The sequence below is a fragment of the Schistocerca nitens genome, chromosome 8 (assembly GCF_023898315.1).
Source record: "Schistocerca nitens isolate TAMUIC-IGC-003100 chromosome 8, iqSchNite1.1, whole genome shotgun sequence".
In the NCBI taxonomy this organism is placed as follows: Eukaryota; Metazoa; Arthropoda; class Insecta; order Orthoptera; family Acrididae; genus Schistocerca; species Schistocerca nitens.
In genome coordinates this window covers 93,780,297-93,807,270 of record NC_064621.1, presented here as the reverse complement: position 1 = coordinate 93,807,270, position 26,974 = coordinate 93,780,297, and the positions used below count along the sequence as shown (strand labels likewise).

The following is a 26,974-nucleotide window of genomic DNA, read 5'->3' as shown; positions in this document are numbered from 1 at the left end:
ATACATGACGCTGAACTGCTTATTATGTGAATGGATTCAATAGTGATTGCTTAGTTCCGTGTATGATAAATATGGATTTCATAATTTTTAACATTTTTATGCGGCGACTGCAACTGACATTGTTTATATAAGAATAAACAGCCTACAGTTGCAGGTTAACTTGATCGTTTACCTAGGTTTCAACGTGAGTAATAACGTCTTATTCAGAAGATAAAATATTATTTAAATGTTTGCCTAAAACAAACTTTATAAACTTTATAAAACTTGATGCATAACCATAAGGTTTTGTCATTTGTATTAAACAAGCTGTAGCACAATCACTTTAAGCCCGTTGTATGGGCCTTGTCGTATGACTAGAAACTGCGCAGTCTGCATTACTCACAACGATGTACGAAGTGGGCGGCCACAGCATGCCTCCCGCCCCGCCCATTCCCCCCAGGTGTGAGTGGAAGGCTTATCTCAATGTCGGGCCCCGGGGCTGTTGGTGACAGACCAGGGGTGGTTACAGGTGCAGGATCCACCTCTATGGGCGTAGGGCCCTCTGCTGGTGGTTCTGCCTGGGGTCAGAGGTGGGGAGAGGAGGATTGTAATCTCCAAGGGCCGACAGCCCTGGAGATGGCAGAGGAGCCAGCAGCGGACCACACTGGGGGCGAAGCTGGTTGGTATACTTTCAGCACACTGTGCCATCATTGAGGGTGACTGCCGCCATAGCATGGCTGATGAGTGATGAGACCATGGCAGGGACCCACCAGGTACAATTCCAGGTGAACACCATCGCCCAGACCAGATCCTGCAGAGAATAATGGAGCCATGTCGAACACAGAGGAGATGGGTGGGGAGAAGATGGAAACAGGAGAAACGAGGGGACCAATGAGGGTTGCCGTGAAGTTTTTCAGCTGGGGATGATCCATCCTGAACAGTGGATCGGTAGGAGGAAAGAAAGATGGTAAGGATGTCGTCCAGGGAGTGTTGGTGACGCAATTTTGACATCTGGACTTTGAATGTATGGACAAACCGTTTGGCTAATCCATTAGGGGCATGATGAAAGCAGTATGAATCAACTGGGTGCCTTGGGAGGTGCAGAAGGAGCTAAATTCAGCAGATGTAAATTGAGGGCCATTGTCAGTCACCAGCATCTCCAGGAAGCCCTCAATGGCAAATACGCAGAAACAGCTTGGATGGTATGGCGGAAGTTGTGGAGGACATGTGGGCGAAATAAGGAAACCCGCTGATTGTGTCCCTAAGGAAAAGCCAGGAGGAACCAAGGAACGGGCCTAAGTGCAAATGGGACCAAGGAGAAGGAGCAGGAGGCACAGGAACAGGTGGTGAGGGTCGCCTACTAGTGCTATTGACAAAAGGGACATGAGGCCACCATGTGGATGATAGCAACATCCATCCCTGTCCAGTAGACATGCTGGTGGGCAAGCCATTTTGTCAGGACAATCCCCCAACAACAGACATGCAGGAGCTCCAAGGGCCACTGGTGGAGGGAGGGTGGCAGCACAACTTGCCAACGATCATTATCACCTAAGATGGGAGGGGGGGGGGGGCAGCAGTGCCAGTAGGCACAGACCTCTGACTGCAGCAGCCGACGATGATCTGACAACCACCCATGCTGAATGTGGTGCATCAGCACCTAGAGGGTCAGGTCGTCTGCCATACCATGTGACATACAACTACCTTGGCATCCAGCAGTAAGTCAGCTACTGCCTCAGCAGAGGCGTCATCCAGTTGGAAACAGGCAATCGGGTCAGCATCGAACTCTGGGTCGGCGGCCACCAGGAGATGAGAGGGCAGATCTGCAGTGACATGGAGAGCTGTGGCCCAAAAACGGATGCCGTAGGAATATTCCATGAGGAACAATGTCCAGTGCTGGAGGCAGTGAGCAGTCCTCGTGGGGATGGCGGCCATAGCGCTAAACAATGAGACCAGAGGCTTGTGATCGGTGTATAAGGTGAAGCGTCGGCTGTAGATGAAATTGTGGGATTTCTTAAACCCAAAGTTAATGGTCAAGGCCTCCTTCTCAATTTGGCTGTAGTTAGGCTGAGCCAGGGATAGCATTTTGGAGACGAAGGCCACTGGGCGCTCGACTCCATTGATGATGTGAGGCAAGATAGTCTGACGCATCAGCAGCCAAGGTGAGAGACTTGCTGGGGTCGTAAGAGACGTCAGGAGAGAAGACTTTAGATAGCAGAACACCCTATCACAAGCCAGCGACCAGTACCAGGGAACATTGTTATAGAGGAGGTGGTGAAGTGGTACTGCCAGAGCTGCGGCTTGTGGCATAAAACGGCGGCGGTAATTGAGTTGACCTGGGAGATGTCCTCTGGAAGTGGCAGCAGCTGAATAGCCTCGACATCCTGGGGCGTCGGTTGAATGCCATTAGCGCTCAAAATATGGCACAGGTAGGTCACCTGAGGAACATAAAAAGACATCATGTTATCATGTGTGATGAAATAAAAAATCAAAAATGACCAGACCCAGGACTAGGTATCCAAACACATCAATGTCTGCAGCTCGTGGTCTAGTGGCTAGTGTTGCTGCTCTGTATCACGGGGTCCTGGGTTCGATTCCCGGCTGGTTGCGATTTTTCCCTGCCCACGGACTGGGTGTTTGAGTTGTCCTCATCACTTCATTGAAATCATCATAATTCGTGACAGAGGCTACACTGGACTGTGAAAAAAAATTGGTGTGAAAATTGGGACTCTGTACGGGCACTGATGACCACACATTTGAGTGCCCCACAAAACAAATATCATCAAACACATCAACAGAGGAAGATAGTCTGACGTACTCTCACACATCAGCAGAAAAGGTGAGAGGCTTGGTGGGGTTATAAGAGGCGTCAGTACAGAAGACTTCAGACCAACTGTTGTGTCAGTTCGGCAACGGCGAATGGTTTGCACGTAACATTGAGTGCTCCGCTTGGAGGAAACCAGCTCCAACGTATCAAGTGTCAACTATCAGATATTACATTACTGGCCATTAAAATTGCTACATCAAGAAGAAATTCAGATGATAAACGGGTATTCATTGGACAAATATATTATACTAGAACGGACATGTGATTACATTTCCACGTAATTTAGGTGCATAGAACCTGAGAAATCAGTACCCAGAACAACCATCTCTGGCCATAATAACGGACTTGATACGCCTGGGTATTGGGTCAAACAGAGCTTGGATGGCGTGTACATGTACAGCTGCCCATGCAGCTTCAACACGATACCACAGTTCATCAAGAGTAGCGACTGGCGAATTGTGACGAGCCAGTTACTCGGCCATCATTGACCAGACGTTTGCAATTGGGGAGAGATTTGGAGAATTTGCTGGCCAGGGCAGCAGTCAAACATTTTCTGTATCCAGAAAGGCCCGTACAGGACCGGCAACATGCGGTCGTGCATTATCCTGCTGAAATGTAGGTTTCTGGAGGGATCGAATGAAGGGCAGAGCCACGGATCGTAACACATCTGAAATGTAAAGTCGACTGTTCAAAGTGCCATCAATGCAAACAAAAGGTGACCGAGACGTGTAACCAATGGCACCCCATACCGCCACGCCGGGTGATACGCCAGTGTCGCGATGACGAATACACCCTTCCAATGTCCGTTTACCGCGATGTCGCCAAACACGGATTCGACCATCATGATCCTGTAAACAGAACCTGGATTCATTCGAAAAAATGACGTGTTGCCATTCGTGCACTCAGTTTTGTCGTTGAGTACACCATCGCAGGTGCTGCTGTCTGTGATGCAGCGTCAAGGGTAACAACAGCCATGGTCTCCGAGCTGATAGTCCAAGCTGCTGTAAACGTGGTCGAACTGTTCGTGCAGATGGTTGTTGTCTTGCAAACGCCCCCATCTGTTGACTCAGGGATCGAGACATGGCTGCACGATCCGTTACAGCCATGCTGATAAGATGCCTGTAATCTCGACTGCTAGTGGTACGAGGCCGTTGGGATCCAGCACGGCGTTCCGTATTACCCTCCTGAACCCACCGATTCCATTTTCTGCTAACAGTCATTGGATTTCGACCAACGCGAGCAGTAATGTCGCGATACGATAAAGTGCAATGTCGATAGGCTACAGTCCGACCTTCATCAAAGTCGGAAACGTGATGGTACGCATTTCTCCTCCTTACACGAGGAATCACAACAACGTTTCACCAGGCAATGCCGGTCAACTGCTGTTTGTGTATGAGAAATCGGTTGGAAACTTTCTTCTTGTCCGCACGTTGTAGGTGTCGCCACCGGCGCCAACCTTGTGTGAATGGTCTGAAAAGCTAATCACTTGCATATCACCGCATCTTCTTCCTGTCGGTTAAATTTCGCGTCTGAAGCACGTCATGTTCGTGGTGTAGCAGTTTTAATGGCCAGACACGTCCGAAAGAACAGACGTAAGGCGTTCGTGTAACTGTCAAGTAATTGTAATCGGACTATATGCTCTGCGATTCTACTACGTAGAAGGTCTTTGAGCTATGCACACGTCTGACAACCTAATCTGTACGATCGGTGGTTTGTTAACAGTGTGCAGCTGAATCATGTCGAAATGGGGAGTTCGCGGCGTCTGTCCCCTCTCTGATACCTTGTCGCTCCGTTTCACCAGTGTGCGGTCGCCAAATAAAGGTCAGGTGTAGGGAGCAGTAAACGGAGGTTGGACGCATGACTCTGGCAAACTGAGGCGTTTTGAGGCAGGCCACAGAGCAGCGGCGCAGTCGGCCAGGCGATCGCCGTAATCGGCCTTGCGGTAATGGGCTCAGTCGGTCGCCCTCCCCCACCTCCCCCGGCCGTCAAACCCGCCCCCTCTTCCGTTTTTGAGCTGTGCCGGCGGTCAGCCAGGCGCGGCCAATCGGCTTAGAGCCCCTCTGTCCGGCCGGCGCTTACTGCCGTATCGTATCAGCTCTAATTAAAGCTGCCGACCGCGTGACAAAGAGGGCTCAGCGGCGCTGCTAATGGACGCCACCGATGTGTGTGTGTGTGTGTGTGTGTGTGTGTGTGTGTGGCGGACCCAGCGGCTGTGTGTGCTGTCGGGTGGCGAGGGACTCGGCGGCCGCGTCTGGCAGGGTTAGGGGGAGACCGGCGCCCAATAGGTTGGAGGCATGTCGATGCGCCGGAGTTAAGGAAGAAATACTGGCGCCGATCGCCCCCGTCCATTTCGCCCTTCCTGGCCCACCCAGAGAGAGCGACGCTGGCGCCAGTCTAATCGGAGGGGAAAATATCCGGTCAGAAGTCACACGAGCTGAACGAAAAGCAAGAACAGCAGCTGCTGCTAACCTGTACTTCCTTCACTCACTTCTGTCTGATCCGCCTTCGCAGATGACAGCATGCTAAATGCATGCAATTAGCTACACTGCGCAATACAGTTAGAGGGTAATCAACTGCGAGCGTCTTCCCGAGCACGCGTATTACCTGCTCCCGGCATGATAAATTTCGACGCCGCCGCGCGATTATCATCAGTGGCGCCTTGCAGCAGTGACAGAAGCATCTACCACCACCTGATGAATTTCTTGACGCAATAATTTACCAACAGCCGTATGTATTGTAGAAATTTATTTTATGAACTTCTTACGTGATTCCAGTTTCGGCATTACATTGATGCCATCTTCAGGCCCCACGCGTCATAGTCGTAAAATCGCTATACACGGAAGGAGACATATAACTGGCTCTGCGAATCAAATCGTTATGCAACAGCTCTTCGTGGCCACACGACACGGACAACGGACAATGAAGACCACCTGATGATGTCGAGGAGTTGCATAGATGAAATACGATCCGGTGGCCAACCCGAGAAGCGTATTTGCAACACATTCGTCGGGAAAGCATGAAAAGTCACATCTGGTACGTCTACAGGGAGGAGATGGCCAACGACATATGTGAGTTTGACAAGTTACGTAATAAGAGAGGTAGACTGCTATGCACTATGCCGTTTTTATTGAGATGCCGTGACAAGCAAACTGTCCCAACGATTGCTAAATTTAAAAAAAAAGTGGTTCAAATGGCTCTGAGCACTATGGAACTTAACATCTGCGGTCATCAGTCCCCTAGAACATAGAACTACTTAAACCTAACTAACCTAAAGACATCACACACAGACATGCCCAAGACATGATTGGAACCTGCGACCGTAGCGGTCGCGCGGTTCCAGACTGAAGCGCCTAAAACCGCTCGGCCACTGCGGCCGGCTGCTAAATTTAAACGTCACATTGAATCTGCGGCCGCTGTTAGAATTAAACGACGGGCAAGTGCAGCACTAGTGAGAGTGAGGGTACTTTATACCGGACGGGAACTGCACATGAAGATCTCTTCGAAACTCTCACTGTTATTCTGGGATTGGGTAGACAGCGCCACCTGGGCGCTAGCTGACTGGTCAGAAACAACAATACAAGGTTCGCTAAATGTCAAAGTATTCTCGTCTCGAGACCAAACCGGGAGAAGGGAAGGCACCACGTCGACACACAGTGTTTAACCTCACAGACAGAATCCTGGACGACGCAGCTGTTGCAATTCTCGAGAAAGTTTGAACTATGCGCCAACACCACGGACGGTTCCAATCCGAGATGTCATATCTGGCATACAACAGGAAATTTTGAAGATTTACTGTGACGTTGCAGGAGAGATTAGGAGGGACACCTTGCGAGGTGCCGGGGCTAGCAGTGTGTTTATCACTAAATTCTATTAGAATCCACATATGTCAATCATGCTCTAAGCCCCCCCCCCCTATTCTAACTCCGACTTTTGCTGTTGCACAAGGATAAGAAAAATACGCGAACTGACTCTAATCAACCCTGCCAGTGGAGTAGAAGAGAGTTTGGCACCTGCAATAATTTAATTTGATAAATAAGTTAAATAAACAAAGGTTTCATTAGCATAGTGAGGAATGATAGGGTTGCTCTATCGATTAACAGAATGAAAGTTCTGTCCAAAATAACAATATGATTTATTAAGACTAAACACAGAATAGTAAAAGAAACACAGGAAATATAATACATCAAATTGGCTCAAATTTGGAGATTCATACAAACACTGTAAAGGTGAAGTTGTCCCTAAACTAAATCGTGAGGTTTAAGACGAGGTGGTATGTGGAGCCAATTCCTTGCCAGTCAAATCTCAAGAGAGACACACAGCTAACCCAACAGTAATTGCTGCTTCTCAAGACAGAACAAAGTTAGGAAAAGACGAACAGGCGCGCTCTGCTGAGCTCTGATTATCACCTAGGAAAATCCCTGTCTGCCGGTGCTGGGGACGTACATTACCAAACTGTCTTCTTGACTGCCAGGACACGATCTGGCGTACCGGAGCCGTTGGCTGGTTGCTTCGACGTCCTCGACCGAAAGGCGACTGCCGACTACCTATAGCACCCGTACAGGCCGAACACACAACATTCCCGCCCCCACGACAGTGGCCGTGGTTACGTTCCAATCAGCAACCCGAAAACCGGCGGAAATTCCACTCCATTGCCGGAGCACTACCATTCCACCAATGGAGATTCTTGGCGCCAATTTCTGTGCTGATTTTGCTACGTCACGGCGCTATGCCCTGAGCAAACCAATCACCGTTACTATTTTGCAGAAAGTGCGGGAATTTTCCCGCCACAACTGCCTGGGTACACAAGTCATTCCCACGCCTCGCTGGTAGCCCGCCAGAAAGTGTTTTCGCTAAGTTTCTCCGAAGTAACGGAACCTCTAGCCCAGCCGCTACTTCACACCCCAGCGGGCGTGTCTCTTGACAATGTCGGCGTCTGCAAAGCATTCACTCGACTGCCTCACACACGTCGGCTTAACCCGCCTGTCACCGGACCACCCGGGTGACGAGAGACGCTGCGTGGGAAGTCCGCGTGTGAAGGAATAGCGACTTCCCACCGCATGCACTTAGAGAGGAGAATCGTAAGATAGAAATATGAGAGGGGGCTCATGCCACCTCTCAACCTGCCCAATTTTAACACGAGCCCCACCAAGAAAGTTCTACATGAGCTGAGCAGACAGGAACGCTCTACCAAACCGAAGAGCGGACAAAGAACTCGTCATTTTACCTGCCGACAAGGGGAACGCCACCGTCCTTTTCTCAAGAGTCGAATACAACAGTAAGATGGAGGCTCAGCTCGACTACCCTGTCTATCGCAAGCTAAGAGAGGATCCGACTGGCGAAATCCAGAGAAAGACATTAGATCTTCTCAGGAAGAGTTCTATTTCTTCAAAAGTGACTAAGAGCCTACACCAACAGGCCGCAGTTTCCTCAAGACTGTACGGCCTATCCAAGATACATAAGGGTGGGACTCCTCTTTGCCCAATAGCGTGCAACATTGGAGCTCCTACTTATTTTCTGGCCAAACATCTTACTGTACTGTTGGGACCTCTCATAGGCAAGGGTGATCACCATATCTGGAATTCAGAGACTTCATAGGGCGCCTGAAGACACTTAAGCTACAAGCGTACGATATTTTGGTTAGTTTTGATGTTGTATCTTTCTTTACGAAAGTGCAGGACTCGTTAGAGCTTATCAGCAGCCAGTTTGAGAAAGACATTGTGGCCTTATTTAAACACGTGCTTACCTCAACTTACCTCTTATTCAGTGGCCAGAATTTTGAACAAGTGGACGGTAACGCCATGGCAAGTCCTCTGTCTCCCATGGTGGCCAACTATTTTATGGAAGACTATGAGGAAAAAGCACTGCAGTCGGCAAGTCTCAAACCTTCACGCTTCTGGCGGTATGTAGACGATACATTTGTGGTGTGGCCTCACGGAATAGAGACAATGCCTGTGTTCCTCCGGCATCTGTACTCGCTCTATCCCAAAGTACAATTCACAATGAAAGTGGAAAATGATGGCATTTCACCATTCCTGGACGTCGTGGAATAAAAGCTGATGCTACACTGGGACATAGCGTCTATCTCAAATCAACTCATACGGAGCTATATTGCCAGGCCACAAGTTGTCATCAACCTGAGCTACGCGGTAGTGTCTTAAGCTATTTACTCCATAGAGCACATGTGGTCTCAGATGCCGACAGTCTACCTGGTGAGGTACAATACCTAAGGACGGTATTCCAGCATAATGGCTATTCCGATTGGCAGATCGCTATGCAATCAGTTCTAAGCAAATTCGAAGCAGGGATATAAATGAAGATGCGGAGGCATTCACTGCAACAGTATTCTTGTCTTGTTTGGCGGCATGTCTTCAAGAATAGAAAGAATCCTCAAAAGGCACGACATCAAATGTTTTTTCGGCCACCAGCAAAATTGAGGAATTTATTGTGCTCGGTCAAAGACGCCCTTAGCCTTAGGAAACGTGACGTGTATAAAATCCCATGCCAATGTGGAAAATCTTATATTGGGCCGTGCAAGAAAGTTGCATGGAACACCATCGTCATACGCGCCAGGGGCAACCTGATAAATCTGCAGTAGCTGAGCACTGCCTGGACACGGTACATCGTATGTTTTAAGGAAAGACTGAAATGTTATCCCCAGCGTCATCTTTCTGGGACTGTGTTATTAAGGAGGCCATACATATCCGTACGGCGGACAGTCTTATCAACAGGGAAGCAGGTTTTTCAAGCAAGAGCCGCCTGGAATCCAGCACTGGCTGCCATTAAATCAAAACGGGGAAAACAAGAACTTCTGATTCATCACGCGACGCAACGCACTACTGAGATTTAACTCAGTCTTTAACCACAGGAGCGTCCGGCAGCACAGTCATTGCCCAAGGCGCACGCGCGGTTGGCCTTTAAGAGGCTCCTAGAAGGGGGCACCAGGAGCGCCGCTTTCCTCCAACTACGCGCACCTTACCGCGCACGCGTATTGCCTACTCCCGGCATGATAAACTAACAGTGACAGCAGCAGCTACCACCACCTGATGATGTCGAGCAGTTGCATCGATGAAATATTGTGCGAGTTCCACAACACGATCCGGCGGCAAACCCGAGAAGCGTAGTCACAGATGCCAACCATTTCGAAATTTCGTAATTGTCTCCCACTACGACGCAAAAGATTGAAATGTGCCCTCAAAGGTGCCTGAAATATTTCCCTGTAACGGTGCAAATGCATGGTGCTCTGCTACGTTACTCACGGGCTACGCTTCAAACACCAAGGTGTCGACACATGCGGGAAAAAAGTCCACAATTCAGAAGTTGATCTGAGGTTTAAAGTGGGTTAATGATGTCTCATTGGCACCATATTTCACCACAAATCTGCCCAGAACCACAGTGGATGTATCACACGATGGGAAGGTTATCGCTGTCCCTCTTACCCATATTTGACCCCTTCTCTGCGATAAAGTACAACAAGCGTTGAAACCCAGAGGATTTCTTCTGGGTTGCAGAGGAAAACATTTCAGTACAATCTCCGCTCAAAATTCACACTAATAAGCCTCATGGGCTGGTATATAGGCCATCAGTGAAACCTCCCACTCCTCTGGGGTGTCGATTCCCACACATTTAGCTGTCGAAGTTTGCATTGCGATGAGCGACAGGACAACAACGTTCTTGACAACCTATGACGCAGTTAACATCCCCCGGTCGTTTCAACACTTCTATTAGGGCATAGTGGGTCTGAAACTCCACTGAAAGTGGCGTGTAGCGCGATCGCAGTTTTTGCTCTGGTGTTCAGAGTGGAACCACGAAATCTGAACGTGATCCAAAACAGCAAAGACTGTCTACGCTCTCGTGTTCTCGCCGTCCAGTGGCGTGATCAGAGAAGGATGGGATAGACACGTGCGTGAATACAAAGGCAAAGGGTACGTCTAAGACACCTCAGTTTGGCAACACCCTCGGAGCCACGGTCACACTTTCCTTGGATACTTCAAAAATGTCACTCTACAGTGACTGTAATTCATTGATTTCTAGACGGCCGTCTGATGGGCAGCCATTTCGACACACCTCAAGTGAGTGGTGCCACGTCTTGGACTAGCGCCTGCTGCTGTATGCGAAAGTCAAGGTGTGTCGAAGGCAATGCCTGTCATTTTCGGTCGCGAAATGTATGGGTAAGGCGGTTTCACTGACGCCCTTTGTGTCACCCGTTGAGGCCTTTCCGAGTCGATTCTGATCGTAGGTGCAATTGAAATATTTCTCTCGTCCACCGATAAGAAAACCACGTGATTTCAACGCTTTATCTCTTGGTTCTGACCTCCATCAAGAGAATGGGTGAAATGTGGGTGAAAGGGGCTGTGACGACCTGTCCATCGTGTGACACGTCCAAATGGCGTCGGGCAGAACTGTGGGGTAATTTGGTGCCAATGTGGCATAACTGACCTGCATTATACCTCACATGGACTTCTGTGCTCTGGCATTTTTTCACTTGTTTGAAGTGTTACCGAGTCATGGTCACAGGGCGCCACGCTTTTGCACAATTACAAAGGAGTGCTGTAGGTGCCATTGGGCCAAATTTAAAACTTTTGCGTATTAATGGGAGGCAGTTACGGGGTTTCGAAAAAAGTGACCCTTCAATTTTGTTGCGCAGTGTAGTACAAAATCTAGCAAACATTGCCAAACTTTATTTTCTACATCAGCCGTATACATGTGTTACCAATGACTGAAGTGTAAATAATTCTCAGTCTTTCAAGGACAATGGGTTTCAGTAATATTTTAACCCCGAAAGTACACTTATGCACGAAACATGCTCATCTGCTTTATACTTTTTGAAACATAATACAGCATCGAATCTGCTTGCAATGAATTAAAAACATCCTTCGTACGTTTCCGAAGATACGTTGCATCAAATGGCTAAGCAAAGGTGACGAAATACCCGTAAATTAAGCGCCGTTGTTTCGTGAACGTGGAGTTGCGGCCGATCGAGTTCTGCGCATGTTCACTCGGGCTAATATCTGGACAATTTTCTGATACAGATCTCAGCCTGAGCCCACCATTACGCTCCTCAAAGCAATTTAGCACGATTATGGCCTTGTGGTAGGGACATTTATCGTGCTGGAAAACGTCTTCGACATCGGGGAACACATCAAGGATCGAGGTGTGCAGGCGGTCTGCAATAATGTTCACGCTGTCCGTACCTGGCATAGTGTAGTTAATTACTACGGCATATCCCATGGTAGGCCAGGTGAAAGTCCTCGATGGCATAATGCTGCCCCCAGCAGTCTGCGTCTATGGCGCAGTGCATATTTCCAGTAGCCGTTCGTCTCACGACGGTCTCCCCGGGCACGACCATCGACGTGTGTAACAAGATACGTGATTAGCGGAGCAGGCGACGTGTTTTCATTGATACTGACTGCAGTAGCAAGCGAACAGCCGACCAACTTCGTCGCTCTCGAAAAAATTGGAAATTTGTGCTAAGGTCTTATGGGACCAAACTGCTGAGGTCATCGGTCCCTAAGCTTACGCAATACTTAATCCAACTTACGCTAAGGACAACTCAACACACCCATGCACGAGGCAGGACTCGAACCTCCCACACGAGTGGGGGGGGGGGGGGGGCGGACCGTGACAAGGCTACCCCGCGCGGGGCCATTTTCGAGATGCTCGTTGCTAGGTACCAGGTCATAACAGTCTACCCTTTTTCTAAGTCGCTTATCTCAACGGATTTCCCCATTTGCTGCACATATCGCAACTACGCTAGAACGAATCCCAATTCGTCTCTACTACGCTTGTAAACTCTCCTTACGGCGTTGCGAGGCCGGAGTGCTACCGGGCGACATTCTATCTCGCGGTCTGCAATGATCATAAAGGCTTGCCTGATGCGTGTTTACTGTATACAGTGAGTCTGTGACTATAACACTTGAAATTGATGTGACGTTCAAAAGCTCATTATAATTTTACACAATTTTCAGTGTTTTTAAGTCTTATCTCTCATCTCGCTGGGATTTGGTTTAATAGAACAGTGTCCAGGATATGAAATATTTAAAAATATTCCCAATCAACGACACTTTATTGCTAAATATATACAGTCTCATGATTAATGGAAATATCTTTAATATTTCATCAATTCTACTGCATATAGACCCTCAGTATGCGGTCACCACTTGTAATTTCCTTATCTATCGAGATAGTGAAGTAGCTTGTACAGATTTGTGTCGCACTAGCCATCACAGGGCAACCTTATTTTTATCCAAAAAACATCACAAAAGACGCCTGTCACTAAGTTGAGATTTGAAGCTTCGGTCTCCCCGTTATAAATCTCTTCGCTATTTTAATAGCAACACTTCACTCTCCTCGTTAACATGCGTTTACGGTTTTATTTTTCTAATCTATCTGTTGCAACCAATTAGTACAGAGTATTTCATGTACGAATACCGTAGACGTTTAATATTATGAAAAACTAAAAACACATTGGTTCACAATAATTTATGCGACAGAGAATTCATTCTTTGTCTCAATTTTAATTTATTTTATCATGAAACGTTTTTCGTTAGCAGGACATTGCTATATTCAGTAACTTCCAACTTTTGTACTATTTCGCAAACTTTGAGGGTTCCTTAATAAATCTGCTGTCCTCCTAGCCTTGTTTATGAACTGAATTCTCCTTCTTGCCAACAACACATACGGAAGTTCGTAGAGGCTCGTTATGTGAAATTTGATACAATAGGGAGAGAGCAATTTTTATTACTTAATACGTATATCAGCAGAAGGGAAATGTAATAGTGCTATAGAATGCTTGAAAATAAATTGGAAAACAAATTGATTTTTCAGATTACTGTCTAAAATCAGTGAGACTGGAATGAGAACATCGGATTATAAGAAGATGGAAAATGAAAGTGGAAGACGTCGAAGAGCTATTCTGATTAAAGGGGATATAAGGAAATGATATAGTCATTCTACCAACTGCTCAACCTGTGTTTTTCCCTTTGGTGTTATTTCATAGCCATCGCCCCATTTGGGTGTCGATGGGTGGGGCTGGACTGGCAGCGGTGGGCTGAACCCACTCTTCATGCAGTAGACATTATTCACTAACTTAGATGCTAAACAGAAAATAAGAAGACATTAATACCTTGAATTTCAAATTATGTTAAAAGGTGGTATTAATGGAAGAATGTGAGAAATAATTCAATATTCATGAATAGTTTAAAAACAGTGATAGAAATGTGGACTGACAGCACGGTTAAAAAAACTGAAAAATACCTGAAGAACAATAAACACTTGAAAAACACTGATCACGACAGAAGAGACACTGACAATTAAAGAGGGAGCGCCGCACACTTTCACTAAAACTGAAAAGGTAAAGGTGGGAATGGAGGGAGATAAAAGAGTAGTAGTGATGAGGACTAAGGACTGGTAAGAGGTGGTGATGAGGCAGAGCTGGCTATGGGAGACGAGAAAAGAGGGGTATTTGTTATTGGGATCTATATATTTGATAAGAAAGGGGGTGAGAAACGACAGGGATGGGGAAAAGCACGAGGTGTGCTGTGGGAAGAGAGTGAGGAGGGAGTTCCTGAGGGTATAGGTATGGCGAGGGTGTAGCGGATTTACTGGATTTAGAGTTGGTAGGATGGGTACATGGTGGGGCAGACTTCGTGGTGCGGGAGAGGGAGATGGTTGAAATTTCTTTGAGAGAGTACGTGTATAGTGTGCAAGAGAAGAGTTGTTGGAATTTGCAGGCAGAGGCACGGCAGCACACTACGGTTGGAAAGGAGGGATATAATAGGATTGTTGGAATCGGGTTTGCAGATGGTGTAGGTTATCTAGAGGTGTTAAAGTGAGTAAGGAGAGGAGGAAATTTGATTAGTTGATACAGGATCCTTGTGGGGGAAGGTAAGCGGATGCAGAAAGCGAGGCAGAAAGAATGGTGTTCGACGATCTGATGGGACTTGTAGAACTTGCGTTAGGCAGATATCCATGCAACATCTCAATAGCAAGGAATTGGGCAGATCAGGAGTTTGTTTGTTTTGGTTGGCAGGAGAGCCAACACCGGGTTACTAGAGGAGGCCGAAAGGCACGCGTTTTAGCTCACGCAGGCTGGCATGAGGTCTGGAACAGGACAAGGAAATTAGAATTTAGATAAACGGACGTAGCTGGTGGAATACTTAACTTTAATCCGTTAATGAAGAACGTCGGTCTTGACGGTACATTATTACAGTATCAATAGTAACTGGTACTGGCGCCTTGCTAGGTCGTAGCAAATGACGTAGCTGAAGGCTATGCTAACTATCGTCTCGGCAAATGAGAGCGTATTTTGTCAGTGAACCATCGCTAGCAAAGTCGGTTGTACAACTGGGGCGAGTGCTAGGAAGTCTCTCTAGACCTGCCGTGTGGCGGCGCTCGGTCTGCAATCACTGATAGTGGCGACACGCGGGTCCGACGTATACTAACGGACCGCGGTCGATTTAAAGGCTACCACCTAGCAAGTGTGGTGTCTGGCGGTGACACCACATTGTTTGTGTGAAGGACAGTGAAGGGGTGTAGTCCCCATGCTCAGCTAGTCAGTAGGTTAGGATTCCATGTCAGTTGCCAGTTGAAGGTTAGTCCAAGGTATTTTAGAGTGTTAGTCAGCTGAATAGGTAGATGACATGGAGACAGAAGGTGTAGGCAGTGAGTACTGAAATTAATGCCTGGGGTTTGGAGAGGTTAATCTTAAAGAGCCATTGGTTACACCAGGGGGTAAACTCATTAAGGTGAATTTCACGATATCGTTGAGATTTCTGGAGCGTAGCAGAGAGGGCGAGGAAAGTGGTGTCACCAGCATACTGAAGGAAGTGGATAGCTGGAGATGGTTTGGTCGTATTAGCAGTGTATAAAAGCTAAAGGAGGGAAGAGAGATTGAACCTTGGGGCACTCTTGCAGTGGGGTGGAAGGTACAGGAATTGAACAGTAATAAGCTTTCTCTAGGCCAAGGGAGAAAAAGATGGCAGATATACGGTTGTTGAGCTATTGGGACAGGAGCTGGGTGAGGTTCAGGAGTTGATCATCAGCAGAGAAGGAAGGAAGCAAGCCACAATGGGTAATAGGATGCAGATGGTGTTGGTGCAGGTGCATCAGGAGAGAATGGATTCACAGTTATTGCTAAACACCGAGATGTGGCAGATGGGGCGGAACAATGAGTCATCAGGATGGGAGTTCGTTCACTTTCAGGAAAAGTAGAATTTTGGAAGTTTTCCACTGGTCGAGACAGTAGAATGTGGAGGGATAGGGGTATATAGGGCTGCAAGGGTAATTAGAAAGGAAATGGGGCTTTGTTTGAGATACTGATAGGTGATACGCTCATGATCAAGGGATGTGTTACGTTTTCTGTGAAGTACTTGTTTTATGTCCTGTGCTGTGATTAGGGTGTTTAATTCTGTTCCTTGTATGCTGTTCAAGCAGAGAAAGCTGAGATCCAGGGATGGGACTGTGGTGTGTGTGCATTTGTGGGCAGTAGGGTATTGGGAGTATTCAAAGTGAGGCATGTTAAAGTGGAGAAGATGTCAGAGAGATAGGATGCTAAGTGATTGGATTTGCTCAAGTCGTCAGGTAAAGGATAACTGTTGTGAAGCATTGTGTACTGAGGGATGGGATGGGCGCCTGTAACTCAGTGGAATGGTTTCCAGTACTTGGAACAGTTAACTGGGAGAGCGGCATTGAGTCTGGTGCATGTCTGGCGACAGTCCAGTGTTTTTTGGCATTGAGTAAATTTCTAATGTTTCGCTGTATTTCACAGTAGAGTGTAAGAGTATCTGGACCATGAGTCAACAGGAAGGGGCGATATAAGCGATGGATTCATGGAGAAGGAATACAGCCTGAGAGAGTGGGACATGAGGATGTATGGCTTTAGTAGTTAAATGGGGAGGGATAGCATTTGACAATGCCTTCTGCAGGAAGGCTGTGGCATGGTGGATGTCAGTGTGTTGCTGAAAGGTTAGGTGGTTGCTTCATGTCTGGTTATCTATGGATTCCTAGTAGCCATTACAGTTGACATAAGAGCTGTCATGTATAACTTTTGGATGGAGTTTGGGATGGGGTGCATGGCGACTGGGTAGCATGTAGGATATTATGATGAGGGCAGGTAGGTGGTTCCTTCCAATTGGATCGAGGGCCTTTGCAATGAGGTGACCAAGGAGTCTGGGTGATGCTAGGACGACATGCAGGGTTGTGTTACTTTCAGAATGGATGTGTTGTGGTAGGGGGAGTATGTCACTTCGAAGGGAGTTTGTTAACTGACGCCACCACTGGAGCTCTGCAGGGAATCTACAATGTGTGTTGAGGTTGTCAACTACAATGTTCTTGGAGTAGGCACAGTAGATGTGAGTGAGTAATTCATAGTAAGTGGGACAGGTGGGTCAAATGTATATTGTGACATAGGCGAGAGTCAGGGTTTTGAAGAAGATGCTAAGGATAAGATGTTTATAGGGTTCATTGATTAGGGGCTGTGATGCAGTGGTGATGTTCCTGTAATGGTTAACTGCTACTCCACCTCTCGATTGGAGGAGGGGGTTATCAGTGCATTGGAGGATATAGGGAGAGGTGCAGATGCTGTGGTTTTGATGGAGGAAGGATTCATTGGGGATGAAGGTATCAATGTTGTACAGGGAAAGGGCGTGTTGGTGAGTAGGGAACAGATGTTGCTGTAGTGCTGTCATGCCATAGTGAGAGCCTAGGAAATGAGTTGCATGGGCAAGGGGTGGAGAGGTTTATTAAAGGGTGTCAAAATGGATGAAGGTGAAGTGGACTGGTTTTGGGGATATGTGATTTGAGTGTTGAGGTGGAATACAGAGGGGGCAGCAGGGGAGATACTGAAGTGTGTGTGATCGTTGAAGGGGTGGTTTTTTAGGAGTACAAGGGTAAGGAAATGAATGATGGGTGGAGGGAGTTGTTGGGTGGACAGACACAGACACAGTTAATACAGGTTTTATGGGGGGATTTGACATTGCACTTGGCAGAGTTGGTAGAGTGAGCATCATAGCAGGTGTTACATGTGGGGCGCGAAATCTAGGTTGGGACATTACTTAAGGAAGTGGGACTGCTTACAGTGGGAGCAGGTGGGAGGATTCTTACAATTAGGAGTGAGGTGATCATTACATAGAAGGCGTTTTTGGCATCAGTAGGACTGAGGGAGTGATTTGGAGGGTTTGTGACAGCAGTTGTAGATGAGGAGACAATCAATGACAGTAGGTTGCTCCATGAATACAAGCATGATGAAGGTGGGACTGGAGTCATTGAATATATGGCAGGCAGTGTGGATTTCCATGGAGGAACTGGCTGGCTCTGAGCACTATGGAACTTAACATCTGAGGTCATCAGTCCCCTAGAACTTAGAAGTACTTAAACCTAACTAACCTAAGGACATCACACACATCCATGCCCGAGGCAGGATTCGAACCTGCGACTGTAGCAGTCGCGCGTTTCCGGACTGAGCGCGTAGAACCGCTAGACCACTGCGGCCAGCCCATGGAGGAGCTGCAATCGAGTTCAGTGACCACCTTCTCTGTCGTGATGTCAGAGTCAGGCTTCATTATCACAGTAGTGAGTGTGGGGAGATGGTGGGAATGCCTTTGGAGGGGATTGTAGGTAGCTGATTTGACTATGGATGGAGAAGAAGGTAATGTGGGGGAGTACAAGTAGGTCTATGTGGAATTTGGGCTTGGCAGGCGATGATTTGGGTGACAGAAATGTGGTCAGCATATGGGTACTTTCTGATTTCGAGAATGAGGGATCTGGCGTTTAGGAATTGAGGTTCAGGGCGGAACAGAATGACAATGTGGACAGTCAAGGGAAAAGGCGCACGGAATGAAACAGTGTACATGTGTTCAGTGGGGTCTGGGTTGGTCTGTGGGTTTTTGGAGGTAGCGCTGGCTGTGTTGTGTTACTTCTGATGTTTTTGGTATCTATGGGATAGGGTAGAGTTGAGGAATTGGAAAGAGTGCGATATGAGGCTGGGCTGGTCCCTCCAATAGGCTGGACTCTGCATGGATGCTGGTGGAATATATTGTGGCATCTGGTGTTGCGATTATGACACAGCAGGATTTAATTCATGCAGGTGTCACAGGGGCAGTGGTGAGTGTGTGTAGGATTGGGAGTGGACGATAGGCAAAAGAAAACATTGAGGTGGGGAAGATATCGTGGGCAGGGTAGGGTAGGTAGCTGATTTGACTATGGATGGAGAAGAAACTGTGGTAAAGGGGGTGGACATGTGGTAGTGGGCTAGACGAAGCTCTACATGTAGTGGTGGGCCAGACAAAGCCCTCCATGTAGTGATGGCGGCGGCAGTTGTGCAGTAAGAGTGAGGTGGTGAAAGTAAACCAATGAAATGCAAGGAGATGATGATGAACACACACAGAAGGAGGTCTTGGCGACACAAGTAGAACTATACAGACGGACAGAACAGACTCAACGCTTAGGTGATTGACCCCTCATAGCCTAAGTGAGACCAGGAGTAGCACCAAGGGAACTAGTACTGGAGATGTGTGGTTGGTTGCTGCCCTGTCGACGTTGAACGTGTACATAAGGAGAAGTAATAACATAAATAAGAGAACGATTTACAAGTGGGATTAAAATTCAGGGGAACATATATCAATGATACGATTCTCTGATGACATTGCATCCACTAGGAAAGCGAGGCAGAATTGCAGACCTCGGGTGTAACCTGTGTAAAGCGACACTCAATAGGAAACTGATTTATCGCAGAACATAATAAACGGTGTTCAAAAATGGTTCAAATGGCTCTGAGCACTATGCGACTTAACTTCTGAGGTCATCAGTCGCCTAGAACAGAACTAATTAAACCTAACCAACCTAAGGAAATCACACACATCCATGCCCGAGGCAGGATTCGAACCCACGACCGTAGCGGTCGCCCGGCTCCAGACTGTAGCGCCTAGAACCGCACGGCCACTCCGGCCGGCAATAAACGGTGTGCTGTAGCCTATTTGTTGGAAGTTCCACGGTAATTCAAGAGGTGGCTGCTCTATCTCGAAATTCAGATTTTAGCTTGTGGAAACTTTGACAGGATGTGCAAGTAGTATAAACAGCTATGAGTGTCACAAACCTGACTGCCTGAATCGTAATGTGTGCAGTGGCCGCGACAAGAGAATGCTTCCCACGAACGAGTTGTAGGAATCAGAGGATGGTGTGGATACATATGACTCCGATAAACATCTTCCGTTTGTTCCTGAATGGAAATGCGCATAAAAAGGAGGTACTAATCCGGTGAACTAATGCGGTTACTCCCCGTAGTTTACGTCACAGTGCAATGACAGGCATGTTTAGCGCCCTCGCCAATTTTGTTGATACGTTGTAGTAAGGTGCTTGCATTGGTTTCTTATAAAGCGTTATCTACAGCTGTATCCATTGCTTGAAAAACTTATGAACACAAGTGAATTATTTACCTGCTTACGAGCGTTACTACCCCATTTATATATTCTACACAGCTGGTGTTACGCGTGTATTTATTCGTATATCTGGCGTATGTCTGAGGGTGTTGATGAGTAAATGCTACGAACTATCGATACTGCTTTTGCGCATGAGATTCTTCTGAGATATGTAGAGGATGTTAAGCTTACAGATCCGAATTTTTATGGGTTCAGAGGAACAACCACAGAAGTTCATCCTACCGAAAATGCAGCAGGTTCGGACATTTTACAAGTATTAACAGTTGATGCAAATAATCAGCAGAGCGGACAGAGAAATCGGAAGAGGCTTAAACATGGGATATCCAGGAAGAAACGAAGAAAAACAGAAATGAGGCAAAGGAATACAAAACATACAGGAGAAAGGAGGGTGGTGCTGAATGAAAACGTATAGACCCTCCAAGTGAATGGCCTCAAAAGCGTTCCGAGTGTATAAGTGAAAACGCCAAGCAGTGCATATTTAGGGGTTTCTGGCAGTTTAATTGCTATTAATGTCCGAATATGCGTGCTGACAGGTTTGTTTACCGTCAAGAAGTGTTACCAGTAAAAGAACCTTTTGAATTTGTGTTTTAGTTTCGCAGTAATTTTTCGTAGACTTGGCCAGCAAGTAAACAGTGAGAAGACAATTGTAACTGATATTAACTGCACTCAATTTGCAAGTAAACAATGTTAAGCGCCCACTGACAAAATTTTAAAAATAGAATTGTGGGTAGAATTTACTATTTTAAAAATACGTCGCTGCGGTAGATATATGTGAAAATAATGACTTACATAGGTATAAAGTTAATACTGGATGCACATGCAATATCTTGTGTATGGGAATTTACAGAAACTTTATTGCGCGATTTCTCGAAACAGTCAAAATAATGTTTAACATTGCTTACAGCCGATGTCTTCAATTGAGGGACCCGTTGATGGCAATGAACAATCTAGTGAGCATAGAATGTAGATTTGGCGTAAATCAAAGATAGACAGAAGTAATGAGGAGTAACAGTATTGAGCAATAAACTTAACATAAAAATTTTTGACCACGAAGTGCAGGAATTCTACTACCTTGGCACATTACAGACGTATCATAAGAAGGAGACTGCTACATACAAAGAGGACCTTGCTAAATGAAGTCTACTGGAATGCAACACAAGCCTTAATCTGAATACGTTATAAAAATGTATGTATGTATGTTTCACATCTCTGATTAACCACTCCATCGATTCCAACCAAGGCCGTGCGGTTCTAGGCGCTACAGTCTGGAGCCGAGCGACCGCTACGGTCGCAGGTTCCAATCCTGCCTCGGGCATGGATGTGTGTGATGTCCTGAGGTTAGTTAGGTTTAATCAGTTCTGAGTTCTAGGCGACTGATGACCTCAGAAGTTAAGTCGCATAGTGCTCAGAGCCATTTGATTCCAACCAAACTTGTACACATATCACTTACTGCCTGGAAAGAACCACTGTGGCGATAAGAACCATCTACCTGGGGTTGGAGAGGTAATGTAGCACATGGTACATCAATATCCGGACGTTATTCTTCCAGTGTTTGACAATGAGAGCACTTAGTGACTTGCAACAGATTTTGCTCATAATTTCAAATCTTCACGAGACGTTTTCTCGGTGACGTCGCACACAAAATGATGGGAGTGGAAACGTTTACCGCTTACTATATTTTCGCTGTTCGTTCAGTAAAACTGCCACATCAGGGATGATGCATTTAATTTATTGATTCTATACTGCTACACTAAGTACATTCTCAACGTATTTTAGTAGACATTATTCACTTATACCACTGAATGTTCCTGCAAAATTATATCATTGTACGACACACAGTTCAGAAAATATGTCGTCATAAACGTCGATATGCGTCAAAACGAAACTGAAGGAATTCTCTAGAGATGCAGGTGAGATATGTGCAGAAATACGTGTGAAGTAGATAAGATAGAAAGCTCCTCCTAATCTCGCCAACCGACGTCAGTCCAGCTTGTTACACATGTTACTATGTGGAAAGAAATACCGTGGGCAGAGAAACACCAAGTTTCTGTTGGGATAGGGATGATAAAGTGGTGATGGGGTAATGGATAGAGAAGGGGTAGAGGAGATGACATGCAGAGGGTTGGAAGCAGGAAATGGAGACAGATAAGCGGGAGGAGGAGATGGACATCGCAGGCCGGGGTGGTCGAGCGGTTCTAGGCGCTACAGTCTGGAACCGCGCGACCGCTACGTCGCAGGTTCGAATCCTGCCCCGGGCATGGATGTTTGTGATATCCTTAGGTTAGTTAGGTTTAAGTAGTTCTAAGGTCTAGGGGACTGATGACCTCAGAAGTCAAGTCCCATAGTGCTCAGAGCCATATGAACCATTTAGATGCACATCGAGAGAAGAGGAAGAAGGAGATGGAGACAGATACAGGGTTAGTGGAGATGGACAAAGAGAAGGATAGATAAAAGAGAAGAGAAGCAGACGAGCAGAGAGAGGGGTGAAGGAGAGACAGTGACGGCTACTGAGGTAGTTCAAATGGTTCAAATGGTTCTGAGCACTATGGGACTCAACTGCTGAGGTCATTAGTCCCCTAGAACTTAGAACTAGTTAAACCTAACTAACCTAAGGACATCACAAACATCCATGCCCGAGGCAGGATTCGAACCTGCAACCGTAGCGGTCTTGCGGTTCCAGACTGCAGCGCCTTTAACCGCACGGCCACTTCGGCCGGCACTGAGGTAGTCAACACTACCACAAGAAAGGATGGCCTGTGGCAGGAATCCAAAATGATCTCTACAGAAGAGTGCCAAATTATTAGGGTATTTTATTTCTAAAAAGGAAAGAAACATAACTTCTCATTATGAAGTGGCTTGAAGCTGCTTCCTGTGCCTCCTAAATGCAAGTAGTTTTATACACTATTACTAATCGCAAAACGCAAGATATGTATCGTCTTCCTATAACTCAGTATGGATGCTCTCGAAGTCTGCGACCGAACTTGGCCGACCAGCGATAGGCGGCTGGTTAAATCAGCTTTGACAGGGGGCGCTGAATTCCGTCTTCCTGGAGGTGTGGCGCTGCCAGCTCAGTCCAGAGGGTCCGCAGCTCGTGGTCTCGTGGTTGCGTTCTCGTTTCCCGAGCACGCGGTCCCGGGTTCGATTCCCAGCGAGGTCAGGAATTTTCACCTGTCTCGAGATGACGTTGTGTTTGTGTTTGTGTTGTCCCCATTACTTCATCATCATTCATGAAAGTGGCGAGACTGAACTGAGCAAAAAATTGGGAATTTGTACAGGCGCTAATAACCGCACAGTTGAGCGCCCCACAAACCAAACATCATTATTCCATTGACGCGCAGGTTAACGCATTTTTGATGCCATCTCGTGGCGTTGCTATGGTCTGTGCGCAGTCGATATGTTAGGACTGCACAGACAGGGATAGGGAAGAGGAGCAGACGAACAGAGAGAAGGGTGAGGGGGATAAGAAGAGGGAAAAGCAAGAGAACGTGATGTAAAGAGAGAGAGAGAGAGAGAGTTGCTAAGGTTGGCACAAGAGAGAGGAAGTCATGACAGGCTGCATCAAACAAGTCCGAACGCTGATGACGTCCCCCCCCCCCCCCCCCCCCCCCCCCCCGCCAGAAGGAAAGCCTAATAACATAGTGCCTAACTGAGACAAAAACGGTAGTATTTCAAATCACCGGTTCCTAGCTGAGGCACATACGATGTTGCAATGCATTAAAAAGACATAGCAAAAACTGTCAATTATCACCTGTAAATAGGAATTTAAGACAAAACCAGTGCTTTAAGATCTCCATCGGTTTTTTGCTGCGTAAGTTCAGAGAGTGAGCACGATTTATTGGAGGCAACAGAGACACGAATGTCGATGAATGTTATTAATTGAGATAATAGTTTTGCTCTCAGGACAGGTTAGCAAGCAGTCTTTGCGACCATAACAAGAGACGGGCAGCAGCCAGCATCGCGAAGGACAGCGGTGGATGGCGCCAGCTATTTAAACAATGTACGGAACTGCTGCCGAACTGTTTGTTCAGTTTTCGTTGCGAGATCGCTACCGACATCTGCATTACTATGTGACGCCGGCACTTTGCCAGAAGATTGGAAGAGAGGACAGCGTTTTCGAAACGTCGTGCTTACACTGTCACGTTATGCAGCACTTACACACCACGAAAACCTTCATCGACAAAACTAATGCTCTCTACGAAGGAGAAAATTAGAAAATTGTTTGTAGGTGGTTACTCCATTAAGAAAATATTGTTCCAGTTTTTTATGGCATTTACTTAATTTAAGTGAAAATGAAGTACCTGTAAACAGAAAAGTTAGTCACAGTAAGTCATGTGAATAAAGGCGAAACAGCCTGTTATGTGAGATCGGTACATGGAACATTTCAACCCAACACTCTTCTAAATATGCGATCATTCGTTGCACTTGTAAAAAGCAGCGTTTTTTCCAGTTCGCCGAATTCTCGTGTCATATAGCTGTCGGTAGCGTTCATAGTGGAATGCCTTCTGTAGCTTTCTTTCCCTCGCCTCTGTTGCAGTGACGGATTCGGACAACACGCTGCCTCGCAACCTGTCACCGGACATCCTCTCCGCCCTGGAGGGTGTGCGGTTCATCGCCCAGCACATCAAAGACGCCGACAAGGACAATGAGGTACCTGACCCTGACGTCAGTTCGTGTGAACGATAGAGACAAATAACTGCATCAGAATATAGTGTACCCCAGCTAACATTCATACGTGTGTTTACCTGAGTTTGAAACACAAAATTAATGTACAACTACGAGTAATTTAAAATTAAGACAACTGTTTTGTGCAGATTAAGGGGTCGTATGACCGTTTTTTAGGAGAAAATCGTCCACTGCACGAGACAGAGACACTGTTTCTCGGTTTCTTGAACTCTGCTACAGCCACACACTCGTGTTCTTGACACTTACGGTGCACAGCGACGTTCAACTGTCCAATGAACTAACTGTGTTCCGAGCCCTAAGTGAGAAGTACACACCTCCCTCAGGGCCTTCTTACCTCCTCCGACTTACCCACACATTCTGCTCTTTCATTGTTCATAATAGACTCGTTCCAAAGTATCATGTTAGAAATGTTATGATCAGTCTAGTGATCCGTTGTGTAAACAAGTGCATTTGTTAAGAGCAGAAATCACAACATCCTTAAGCCGCCGGAGTGGCCGAGCGTTAAAGGCGCTACAGTCTGGACCGCACGACCGCTACGGTCGCAGGGTTCGAATCTGCCTCGGGCATGGATGTGTGTGATGTCCTTAGGTTAGTTAGGTTTAAGTAGTTCTAAGTTCTAGGGGACTTATGACCGCAGCAGTTGAGTCCCATAGTGCTCAGAGCCATTTGAACCACAACATCCTTACGTCGACGAAGTGCAGATCCTGAAATCGTCTGACAAGCAGACTGTGGTTTACTTGATCCAGGAGTTGATAACGCATTTATGTTTTGTGCTATTTGTAAATAATGTGTCTCTTGGAAGTTGAAACCAGGAATACATACTTTTCCCTCATATGGTCTTGAACAGAATTTAATTCCTATCGTCGGAATCTCTATCGCATCTGAAATAAAGCGTTGTGATTCTTGGCGAAAACTTTCTGCCACATTCTGCTCTTGGTCTTTCTAGAATGTTAAAAATTAATTAGCTGTAACTGTGAGATATTTATAGAAAAGCTTCAGCTGCATATACTATATTTATTCTTGGCCGCTTTCGGTTATTTCACCCATCATCAACTTGAAGAAAAATTATAACATCTGTTGGTTTAAAAAATGCACATTTATCATAGTAGACACTTTTTATGCCAACAGTAACAGTAACAAAAAGTGGAATACAACATAAGCAGATTTAGACATTGTCTTGAAAAACTTAGGTAAGTTACACATACACTCCTGACAGTTAACAGCCATCTCAGGCCTGAGATAATGCATTTTTAAACCAAAAGATGTTATAATTTTTGTACCTGCTGCTGGTTGAAATAACCGAAACCGGTCGAGAGTACGTATCCATATACAAATGCTTCTCTATAAATTCCTATAACAAAGGTGTCTGACTGCACACATCTGTAACGTACAGTCATTTCTTCCATTACTTCTGACTGGTTCTGCTGCTGGGGCTCTCTTATCATTGTGTAGCGTTGCTTGTTGCTATCTTGGGAAAGTTTCGTGTCGAGTACGTCAACAACAGCACATTTTGCATTTTCTTCTCTTTTTCTTTCTCCTAGTCTAAATCTCGTATCATACTTTAATTTGGTTTTCGCAGTGCTAGTGGTATAGGGTGGCGTGATGCCATTTCTCTCGCCACCACTCCCACCTGTTCCCTGTGGTACCAAGTGTACCCTATCTGATTGCATGTACTATTATCCATGTTATAGGGTGGGGACGTTTTCGAAATGTTTGCCAGTCTTGTAACTCAGGTGAGATGTCGGTACCAGCCCAGTATTCAAATAGTTGGATGGGGAAAACCACCTAAACATTACATCCAGGCTGTCCGCCGCACTGACCTTCGTCGTTAATCGGCTGAGTGGATTCGCTCCGCGGCCAGCGCAGTTCCCTGAATCCCGAAACAGCGTGCTAACGTGAGCGACTATTTGGAAGGATCCATTCTGAGTTTCATTAGCTTTCTCCAATGCGTTTCATTCAGCAAAGTCAATAAGCATTTGTTGCCATGGCGATTGAGACTTTGGCCAAGATGAAAACGTTTGTGGCGGGACCGATTTTCAGCACAAGCGTGACGTTG

General features: G+C 46.5%; 1 protein-coding gene across 1 annotated transcript in view; it reads left to right on the top strand.

The window, feature by feature from the left end:
- LOC126199087 (acetylcholine receptor subunit beta-like 2) overlaps positions 1-26,974 on the top strand; it is a 298,793-nt gene that overhangs the window by 242,702 nt on the left and 29,117 nt on the right. The window contains exon 11 of the mRNA XM_049935834.1: positions 24,770-24,882. Coding sequence (XP_049791791.1) covers positions 24,770-24,882 — 113 coding nt within the window. The remainder of the gene's footprint in view (positions 1-24,769; positions 24,883-26,974) is intronic.